This window comes from Dioscorea cayenensis, chromosome 16 (assembly GCF_009730915.1).
Source record: "Dioscorea cayenensis subsp. rotundata cultivar TDr96_F1 chromosome 16, TDr96_F1_v2_PseudoChromosome.rev07_lg8_w22 25.fasta, whole genome shotgun sequence".
Classification (NCBI taxonomy): Eukaryota; Viridiplantae; Streptophyta; class Magnoliopsida; order Dioscoreales; family Dioscoreaceae; genus Dioscorea; species Dioscorea cayenensis.
Window position 1 is genome coordinate 12,502,431 of NC_052486.1, and position 11,352 is coordinate 12,513,782.

An 11,352-nucleotide genomic window follows, 5' to 3' on the forward strand; every position below is an offset into this window, starting at 1 on the left:
GGAGCTAGTTACAATCAATGAAATTGAATGTAAAACAAAGAATCCATAGAAAACCCCATCGATAGTCGTGATGATGGTCTTGTGGAGAAACCTCTTCTAAGTCTAAGGGTCCCTTTGTCCGACAGGATACACCTCGCGGATCGGTGCCCATAAAGCTCTCCCACTAACCTTCTTCCAAATAGAGCACAATGTCGAGCCCTAGAAACTCTCCCAATCCTAGCCAATACCTCTCAAAACCCTAGCATACACCTTCTCTCAGGTTGGGAAAAAGATGGAGAAAAGAATGATGAAATCAGGGCTAAAATTGGCCTTAAATAGGCTGGATTCACCACACGGGACTGTGGAATTAGCATGCGGGCATGTGGAATTTCTAGCTGCGCCGATGTGGATTCTCACGAAATCACCTTTCTCGCCCGGTGTGAGTAGTACCTACTACGAGTGAGTTATTCTGAGTGTTTACTACAATGCACATGTAATACTCTGAATCCATATTCTCATGGAGGTAACATAATCGGGCACGTTTACATCATAGATCGGCTAGCAGCTTATTTGATAAATAGCTACATTGGTGGAGATCTTGCTATACATGCTGAAAGCCGAAATACTTGAATGTGAGCTGCCTTTGTGTACCTCCAAATCATTGTCTTGACTTGAATACAAGGAGGTTTGGCACACACACTCTGCATCTTGAACTTGACTTATGTCTTCACGTTTGATCCTTCTCATGATTTCCTCCAAATGGTGCATTCGCGATATACATTGGCTTCTTTTTCTAACATTAGACTTCACAGCCCTATATGCATAAAGAAAGTAACATAAATGCACACATATTAGTGCTAAAACACGATAAAAGTAATGCTCATCATAAGGAAAAACACTTCGCATTCTTATCAAACAAGCACTTATCAAACTCCCCACACTTAAGCTTTTGCATGTCCTCGAAGCAAAAATTAAAACATTAAGGCATAGATGAAGGAAGTATTAAAGTGCTTGGCCATTAAATCTGAAAAATCAATGCTCTAGGTAAAAGCTTGAATCAAAAAGTACAACAAACCCAAAATGGAAAGTAGCAAGTGTGTGTAAAAACTCACTCAAGTCAACCAAGATATACTCCTCAAAATTCTAAGTAAAGGGACATATTTATCTACAAAAAGTGACAAAAATTTGAAAAAGATGGTAGTAGCTTCACATCCTCTAAGGTAGCCCTTTCCAAAAGCGGCCACTAAGTAACTTTCACACTTTCAGTGGTAGCTCTTTCTCTAGGGGCATGGTAGCTTTCACTCGACCCATGAGATAGCTCTTTCTCTCATTAGGGCATAACTAGTATGCGACTTATGGGAGTAGCATCATCAACTCATGGGTGGTAGCTCTTTCCACCCAACAAGCACAACTAAACAATGAAACTATTTTGTTCTTTCTTTTCCTTTTTCCATCAAAATTAACAAAAGAAACAACTATAACTAGTCCCTTTAATATCAAACTTTAGTTTCCAAAGAGTTTAAAGGTGAGTAGTGTAACAAGTGTGAATCGGAGCAAAAATCCAAGAAATTCAAGTAAAAACTAGAGCATGAGAACATTCAGTGTTAAAAAATTCAAGTGTGAATCATTGCAACTAAGGTGGTGCTATTGGCTATGTGAGCATGTATAACAATCAAACTAATATAAAAGATATGTGCACTATGAAGCTCCCCCCCCCCAACACTTAAGTTGTATATTGTCCCCAATGTACCATGCAAGCACAATAGAAAATAAATCAATCAAGTATAGATGTGAGGTGGCAATTGGAACAATAGCTTCCACGACTCCGAGTGTTGCATTAGATGAAGATAAATCCTTGGGAGTAAAGTCCCAATGGGTTGTAGAACACACAAAGAGCCCACATTGGCCATGTCCACTGACAAGTTCTCAATTCCCGGATGAGAAGACCATCTACCCGCGCATCACGAGGAGGTTCGATAAAGCTCAATAAAACTTAAACAACTCGAGTATATAAAAGATAAGGCAATGAATACAACTCAAGACAATCAAAGCAAAAATAAGCTCAGAAGGAAAGTCCTTTATGAGTATACAAGTCGAAAATAACATGCAAGAATAACGAAATAAAAAATGAAGTCAAGTGTTAGTGTCATCAACTATAGGCTTTGCTGCTGATGCTAGTACTAGATCAAAGGGGTGCCGGTCGGGGTGGTGATGGTGATCTTTGGAACTACAAAAATAAATAAAGATTGGGTGAAGAAAGAAAGGAAGCTTACCCGATGAAATGAGAATGAAAGAATAGAAAATGGCCATAAAACTCAAGTAACAACCCTCTAAAATGATGGTGAAAGGTCGGGAGAATGCAAGGATTCGTTCTAAGAATGTTTGGGAGTGAAAAGATAAAAAGGCAAAAAAACTTTATAAAAGAGCATGACCTTTTGAGTTACGTACATCCACAGAGGGTGTGGAAGTGCCTGCCCATGTGACTCCCCAAAGAGACCCACGAGGTTCGAGGCGCATGCCCTATAGTTTCTCATAATGACACCCTATCCTTTTTGAGCACATCCCATGCGGGCGTCTTTCGAAAATTCCCTGCCCGTCTCGCTGACCCACGAGGGGCAAATGCACACCACCCATGGCTTCTACATCCCAATTAGGAAAATTCTCCTAAATGTTTCACATGCCCGTGCGAGAAATTCCAAAGCGGGCATGGATCACTTCACCAGTAATTCACGGTAGCGGATGCACACCTGTGTCTTCTCGTGATGAAGGAGAAATTCTGCGGAGAACCACAAGGGCGTGTGAAATCACCCCGCCCAGCGTTTGTTGACAAAATCATCCCGTGAGGCGAGTCCACGCCCTTGTGTCTTCTTAGGGAAAAATCTCTAAGTCTCGGAAGGAAACACATGCACATGCTGAAATTACCCGTGCGTCACTGAAAGTCACAAGGTTTCTCACGAGGGCGTGTACCGCCAGCTGTGTCTTCTCTGGATGAGCTACGCAATCTAAATCCCCAGGCGTCGCGGAATTTCCTGACGCCCGTGTGTTTTTCCTAGATGCCTTAGAAACCTCTATAGGCTATGCAAAAATTTCTAAACAGCGTATACACACTCGAGGCACGCCCTATTATACAAAATAAGCTAGTGAAAAACATGAGAAACTAGCTCGATAGACCAAACTTTGCCAAATCCACATGAAAACATATGATGACATTAAGAGTCCACAATAAAATAATGGCAAAAGCAACTAAAGATCAAGATATTAATACTCAACACTTTATTCATGCAAACACTATACTAACAACTAAGAAAAAAGTAAACCCTTGGGTTTGCCTCCCAAGAAGTGCTTGTTTAACGTCACTAAGCTTAGCGTACCTTCCCTTACCTCACGGGGTTCATAGATGAAGGTTGTCCCCTTGCCCCATAGCTTGAAAGCATGATGAGCAAAAGTCTCTTGAAGGTAGAAGGGAAATTATTGGGCTTGATACCGCCTAGTAGAGGGTCATCCAACTTGTTCGGTTCACGCACCTCCCAACAGCCTTGAGGCATTTTCGGTGGCATATACTTGCCCTCTTCATCTTCAGGAGCACCTTCTTCATGATCCCACAGGTAGAGATGCAATTCTTCCGTTGGACCAAGCATCATCACTTCTTCATTGTCCAACTCTTGGTCGAACAAATCTTCATATTAGTGCAGGGTTGAACATTTTCTTGCATGAATTCATCAACAATCTCATTAGTAGTGTTGACAAGATCCCCTTAGCGTATATCCATCAAGTGCAGGTTTGTCAAAGTAATAATGCCCGGTGGCGGGTCGAGTCCACGAGGGGAGTAGGGAGTAAAGACACTTAATTTGATTCTTAGCTATGTGGAGTATCAACAATGATAAGTGTGATAATGATTCAATTCTCAAAAATTAAAAGCAACAAGTAAGAGAACAAAAGTAAGGAGGAGGCAAGGCAATCGATAAAGATGGGGTACTCGGATGATGCTTCACCCGGAAAAATCGTTTCAAGTGCAAGAACTCTCTATTATGCTTCCTAATCAATGCAATGGTGAGTCGTGGAAATCCCTACATACATAGTCCCAAATCTAAGGTCAACTATGCCTAACTCTATTCATGTCCCGGAGGAGATATTAAATAACCTCTCAACCTCGGACTCGAATAAAGTTGCAATGAGCTCTAGGGATTCCAAGTGATAAATCGCTTCCTAATTATAGACCTAACCCTTTGGTCCGAGTGGAAGGTCCCTAGCCACAATTAAGCACTAGATACTAAGATCCCCTCAACGCTTCACTCCATTGCACGCACAACTAGGCCCCAGTGAGGTTCATCCCTTAGACCATTCACTCTATTATGGCCCCAAAGAACTCAAGGAGCGGAGTAGAATCCATCACGTCGGGAGGGAAAGGGGCGCTCTTGTACCTCTCGACTCACCCTCTCAACCCCTCTCCAACCTAGCTTTTGTCTAGCAGCTCGTGGTGTGTCACTCACTCACAAGGTTACCAACAAGAACTCTCAACCCTAGTGTCACTCTGGGGAAATAATCATACAATCAAGCATTCAAGGTTGGAACTCACAATAAACATCAATTTATTGAAAGCATAATAAAAGAAATTCAAAAGAAACAAATACATCCTAGGGTTCACAATCACCCAAGTACCCACTAGGGGTTTAGCTCTCCATGGAGCTAAGTACAATCAAAAGAAATTGAATGTAAAAAGCAATGAATCCATAAAAGAAACCCCTCGATGTTAGGTAGTCGAGTGGTCTTGCGGAGAGTCCTCTACTAAATCGTCAAGGATTTCCTCATCCGGTATAGGATACCCCTTGATGGAAGCTCCCCTACCAACCTTCTTCCTCGGGAATGAGCGATGTCGAGCACGTAGAACCCCTCAAAACCTTGGCCAATACCCCTCAAAAACCCTAGCAGAGCCCTCTCTCAAGTTGGGGAAAAGATGGAGAAAAAGAATACCAATATCGGGGCTGAATCAGCTTTAAATATGGCTGGAATCGGGCAACTCCACGGGCGTGGACGCTACACGCGCCCCTGCTGAATTTCCACATGGGCGTGGATAATTTCCACATGCCCGTGTGGATTCTCTATTTCTCTGATTTCTTGACCCGATCGTGAGCAGTCTTTGCTATAGTAAATGATCACGATCTTGCTTTCTGATTGCTCTGCTACAATCTTGACACTGAATAACTTCCCAATTCCATACTTTTTATCGGGAGTAGCATAAGCGGGACACATTCACGTCTTGAATCACTTGCTTCTTCAATGATATACATGTTGGTAGAGCTCTTGTTCTTATATGAATAGGTCAGAATGCTCGAGTGTGACTGCCTTTGTGCCCCTCCAAATGGATGTGCTCACTCGAATATTAGGAGGTTTGCACACACTCTTGCATGTCACACTGTCCCTATGTCTTCGCGTTTGGACTTTAGGAAAATCTCCTCCAAAAATAAGTGCATTATGATCCCACATTGGCCTATTTCCTTCATACTCGGCCTCACAGCCCCTACTGCGTAAAAGTAACATAAAAACACACATATTAATGTAAAAACACGAGAAAAGTAATGTACTCAACATAAGGAATGAGATAGCCCGCATTCATATCGCTAAGCACTTATCAAACTCTCCCACACTTAAGCTTTTGCTTGTCCTCAAGCAAACATTAAAACATTTTGTGCATCAATGAAGAAAATATTGAAAGTGCTTGGCCTTAGGTTCACCGAGGTATACAAAAAGAAAGTATTCTACAAGTAAGAAAAATTTCAACACTAAATACGAAAAATCAATGCTCTAGCTAAAAACTTGAATGAAAAAGGACAACAAACCCGAATTTCATGTAAGTGTGTGAATTCACTCAAAACAACCCAAGTTATACTCCTCAAAGTTCTAAGTACAAGGGACTTATTTATCTACAAAAGTGATAAAAATTTTAAAAGATGGTAGTAGCTTCACACATCCTCTAAGGTAGCCCTTTCCAAAGCTGCCGCTAAAGTGGCTTTCACAATTTCGAGGTGGTAGCTCTTTCTATCGGAGTGGTAGCTTTCACTCATCCTATGAGATAGCTCTTTCTCTCATCAGGGCATAGCTAGTATCTGACTTATGAGAGTAGCTTCATACTTCATAGGTGGTGGCTCTTTCGACCCAACAAGCACAATAAAACTATTTTGTTTCTTTTTCTTAGTATTTTCCATTTTTTTTTTAGCACAAGAAAATAAACCTAACTAGTCCCTTTAACATTGAACATGAGTTTCCAATAGAGTTCAAAGAGTGAGTAATGCACTAAGTGTAAATCGGGCAAAAATTCCTAGAAATTCAAGCAAGAACTAGAGCATGAAAACATGCAATGTTAGAAATTCTCCTAAACTCAAGAATACAATCATTGCAACTAAGGTGAACCGCCATTGGCTATGTGAGCATATAACAATCAAGAACAATAGAAAAGATGTGTGCACTATGAAACTCCCCCCCACACTTAAGTTGTACATTGTCCTCAATTTACTCATTCAAGCTCATTCAAAATATTTTGTGGGAGAAGTAATCAGAACAATACTCCCCTGACTCCTAGTGTTGCGTTTGATGAAACTAATTCGTTGGGAGTAGTGTTTCAATGGGTTGTGAAGCTCGCACGGCCAAGTGCCGAAGCACGTTGACCGTGCACATGACTAAGTCTCAATTCCCAAGATGACAAGACCATCTGCACGCATACACGAGGGGGTTCAATGAAGCCCAAGAAAAACAAAAATAATTCGAGTATACAAAAGATGAAGCAATGAATACAACTCGATAAATACAACATAACATAAACTCAGAAGGAAAAATCCTTTCTGAGTGAACAAGTCTAAAAACAAGAAAATAAAATAAAGTAAAATGCATGAAAGTAAAAGAAAGGTCAAGTGTCGGAGTCGCTCTCGGGCTCCGCTGCTGCTGCTGTAGAACTGGAAGCATATAGTGGGTCCTCCGGTGCTGGGGTCGAGGATGGAGGTGCTGGAGAAACTGAGGGGGCCTGTAGAGTCCTCGGCTATAGGACAAATGATTAGGCAACGTCTTGCTCTAGGATCTGCTGTAATATGTCGAAACGTGCCATGAACTCTGTGTACTGAGTGGCCTGCGTAGCCCTAATCTCGGCAACCTCGGCTCGGAATACTCCTATAGCATGCTCGAGCCTCTCAAAGCGATCATTGACTCGAGATGGTGAAAATATATGCACTGGGGATGGTTCCTCGGCCGCTGTAAGTGCCTCGGTCTCCATCGATGCTGGCTAAAGCTCGGGGGCGGGCTGAGATACTCAGGCGTCATCACCTTCATCCTCAGCTATCTCTGGGGCTGATAGGACTAAAGCAAAAACCCCTGTCCGAACCGTGTGGATCATGCCCATCAACCGCATCATCTCTAGACCCAGGGGAGCAGGTACACTAGTCTTCTCGGCCCCACGAATCGAATCCAAGAGACCCATGCCCAGCACTAATCTCGTAATGTAAGGGCCCAAGAAGATCGCTCGGTCTAGCATCCGTCACGGTATCTGATGTAATCAGCCAAGATGTGCCCTAAGTGGTTCGGTACACGCTCTTCCATCGAATACAAGTCGCCCAGCTCTGACGGCTCAAGACACCGATCTTGTCGCCCTACGGCCATTCACCGACCTACTCATGATTGCCTTGGACACCCCCGACTCATACTGACCTTGACCACATAGCACTCTGTAAGCCCTCTACGAGGTCAAGGTTCCAGGATAATCAGTAGGCAACTGTGCATACTCCTCTGTAGCTGTGAATGTCTCCTCGTATAGGCCAAGCAGTACGGAAAACTACATAATGCTCAAGCTATGGTGGCGTCCAAATACTCTGAACTGAATGGCACCCAAACTGTCGAAGCTCGCATACGATCTATAAAACTCGAATGAGGAGAGCACTTCTAGTGTGAACTATCGGATGGTTGGCTCTCTAATAGTCAGTAACTGCCGCCAACCGCCTTCTGAAACTAGATCCTCGATCTCATCGGCGAACTCATTAGCCCTCTGAAGCTCCCGTAGTATAGTAGCATCCAGAAATTGAGTCTGTCAGAAATGGAGTCTCGACAATCACTAATAACGGACTCGGAGAGTATTGTGAGAGTGTTTTCAAGTGAAAAGGAGTCGTGAAGAGGGAGAGAAAATATCCTCTTTTAAACAGAACTCGTGACTTTTGACGTTCTGTGCATCCACATGGGCGTGTGGAAATTCCCCACGCCCGTGTGCCTTACTTCAAAAGCTCCACAGGGGCGTACGCACACCCCTGTGCGCTCTCGGGAAAAACTCTCACTGACTTAGAATGATCTCCCACGAGCGTGAGGGAAATATCCACGCCCGTGCGCCCGACTCCACAGGGCCGATCGCACGCCGCGGCTTCCTGAACAAACTCGAGAAAAATATCAAGTCGCATGCGCACGCCCGTGCGGGCAATATCATGTACCCGTTTCAGTTTTGTGTGCTGATTGATATATTATATTTTATAGTTTCCTGCATCTTCCTTGCAAAACTTGATTAATAGATTCATCTGTTTTAACTGCCTCAATGTAATGCTACTCATGCATAGTTACTTCTCAGAATACTCGAAATTTCATTGTTAAACTTTTGCTCTATAACTATTAACCTTTGCCACTGAATGATTGATTTTTTTTTTTTAATATGTAAAAGATAATGGGAAATTGAATGAGTAATTTCTTTATCTTCTTTAAATCAATAATGTGGCTCACAAACTTGTGTATCATTTCTATTCTGCATCCTGAGTTTTTGTTTATATCTTTGCCTAGCTTGCATTCACTGGATCAACACAAACTGGCAAGATTGTTCTTGAGCTGGCTACTAAAAGCAACCTCAAATCAGTGACACTAGAGCTTGGGGGCAAGTCACCTATGATCATATTGGATGATGCCGATATTGACCAGGCTGTAGAGCTTGCACATTTTGCATTGTTCTTTAATCAGGTTAGTGGAAGGAATAACTGTGTCAAGTTTGTTACCCATTATTTTCTTTAATATTCATCACTGGAGAACTGCAATTATTTACAGGGCCAATGTTGCTGCGCCGGCTCTCGGACATTTGTACATGAACGCGTATATGATGAGTTTGTAGAGAAAGCCAAAGCACGCGCCTTGAAGCGTGTTGTTGGTGACCCTTTTAAAAAGGGTGTTGAACAAGGTCCTCAGGTAATCGATTAGATCAACTTTTTCCTTTGTGAGCACATAAAGTTTGTTTTCTTGTCAGTAGCAATTGAAAAGTTTGATTTTGAATGTTCAAATACGTCCCTGTATGTTTTCCTGCAAAATTTTACCTCATCTAGTAGCCTATAATCATGAATTATCTATAGCATTTGTTTTTGTAATGTAAACGTTGACTTTTTATTTTAATCTCATGTGACTGATAATTCCATAGACTTTTGGTTTAAAGCTTCGGAGCTTCTCTTTGTTCACCTTCTTTGTCAGTTCGTTTAAGGTTATATGAAGCCTAAAAAAGTTAAAAAAAAATTCTGTGCATTTGTTTGTGTCACAAGTGCTTTGTTTTTAATGAGCTGCCATTTGATCATATTATAGGATAATGAAAGCTCCATTGCATGTGATTAGGTCCTACAGTTATCCATCGACACATCTTATCTCTGTGTAATCATTCTTTTTTTTTCAATGATGCTAAGATGGAGATTCCTTTTGTGGTTGTTAGGTCTATGGAATAAGTTCATGATGTCGAACTTTATTCATTACCACTTTATTTTTTAGCAGAAAGATATCTTTTATTATGCAATACTTTAGCATAAATAATTTCATTACCTTTACTTTTCTATTGTGCCCCACATGCGCTGTTGTGTAAATGCAGACAGAAAGACCTTAAAGTATCAATAAATAACACTAAAATGATGACAATGCTAAAATTGGTTTGCCAACCACATGGTACATATGTCTCCTGTTATAATTAACTTAAATAGAGTCCAATTCTAAATTCTTTTATATGTAGAATGGGCATCGAATGTTTATGGCATGAGTGCTAAGCCAATGGTTATCATTCTTGAGCCTTAGATATGCTAGTTTTTAGTAAGAGTTTGAGATGGTAAGAAGCACACTGCTCAGCTGAAATGGAACAAAATGATTATTATATGGATAATAGTTCCTTTTATTTTGTGGTCCTGAATGCTGTTTGCAAGTTTAACATAAGTTATTTCATTGTTGACTGACCCTTAATGCATGTTATATGGAATATTATTAGATATTTCACAACATCTACTGTTAACAGAATACATCTTTTGTCACATGCATGTACCAAATGTTTCTGAATGATAGCTTGCAAACATCTTTAGATTGTTTGCATTACATTTGCAATATGATGTTTGTGTTTAGATTGTTTGCAAACATCTTTTTTACATTTGATTTTCTTGAAATATGGCACGGATTTGATAGATCGATGAAGAACAATTCAAGAAGATTCTGAATTACATCCAGTCTGGTAAGGATAACGGGGCAACACTTGTATCAGGTGGTGATAGAATAGGTGACAAAGGCTACTACATTCAGCCTACTATCTTCTCAAATGTGAAGGTATTTTTCACTCGACTACTTGCAGCCACAAGTAAAATCATGTGTTCTAAACCTTGATCTTGTTCATTCCTGACTAGGATGAAATGGAGATCGCGAGAGAAGAGATCTTTGGACCTGTTCAATCCATTCTGAAGTTCAAGTGAGTTTTCCTTGTTGACTAGATTCAGAAAATGACACACTTATGAATCAATTTTTTAGCTCAATGTGCCAATTCTTGTGTTAATCTTTTGCAGTGATCTTGATGAGGTGATTCGGAGAGCAAATGCAACTCGGTACGGCCTCGCTGCTGGAGTTTTTACTAGCAATCTAGAGAAAGCCAACACCCTAATGCGCGCATTGAGGGCTGGAACTGTATGGATCAACTGTTACGATGTCTTCGATGCTGCAATTCCGTTTGGTGGCTTTAAGATGAGCGGCCACGGGAGGGAGAAAGGTATCGATAGTCTTAAGAACTACCTGCAAGTTAAGGCTGTCGTGACACCAATCAAGAATCCTGCTTGGCTTTGATCTCATTTGCCTTTTGTTCTATTGCTGTAGCTGTTTCCTTATTTTTCTTTTTTTGCCTTGTGAAGGAATGGTTGAATAAAGTTTTGGTAGCTCTGATGAGTTGCTTCCCCGGGCCTTTGTATTTTTGAATTTATTAATGACATTATTCTAAAGTGATCTTATCTCAATTGCTTACTAAAGCTTTTGTGTTAAGTTTATGCATGCCTGTATGAGCTCACTTGTTTTCACTCGGCTTGTTCAAATTTGAGAATTCATGGAATAGTGTACATATCAATTTCAGTTTCACCGCCGAAG

General features: G+C 41.2%; 1 protein-coding gene across 1 annotated transcript; it reads left to right on the plus strand.

Annotated features, from left to right (window-relative positions):
* Window positions 1-8,754: 8,754 nt before the first annotated feature.
* LOC120278748 (benzaldehyde dehydrogenase, mitochondrial-like) lies at window positions 8,755-11,097 on the plus strand. The gene is made up of 5 exons (XM_039285479.1): window positions 8,755-8,952; window positions 9,037-9,174; window positions 10,414-10,551; window positions 10,629-10,690; window positions 10,785-11,097. The coding sequence occupies exons 1-5, from the start codon at window positions 8,881-8,883 to the stop codon at window positions 11,056-11,058; spliced, it is 684 nt and encodes a 227-aa protein (XP_039141413.1). The 5' UTR covers window positions 8,755-8,880; the 3' UTR covers window positions 11,059-11,097.
* The last annotated feature ends 255 nt before the right edge of the window (window positions 11,098-11,352 follow it).

What these genes read in the sequence shown, in the direction of transcription:
- LOC120278748 (XM_039285479.1), top strand. Translation starts at nt 8,881, where the DNA reads ATGATCATATTGGATGATGCCGATATTGACCAGGCTGTAGAGCTTGCA. An exon ending in TTGCATTGTTCTTTAATCAG is followed by an intron (nt 8,953 to 9,036) that starts GTTAGTGGAAGG and finishes AATTATTTACAG; the next exon opens with GGCCAATGTTGCTGCGCCGG. An exon ending in GTGTTGAACAAGGTCCTCAG is followed by an intron (nt 9,175 to 10,413) that starts GTAATCGATTAG and finishes CGGATTTGATAG; the next exon opens with ATCGATGAAGAACAATTCAA.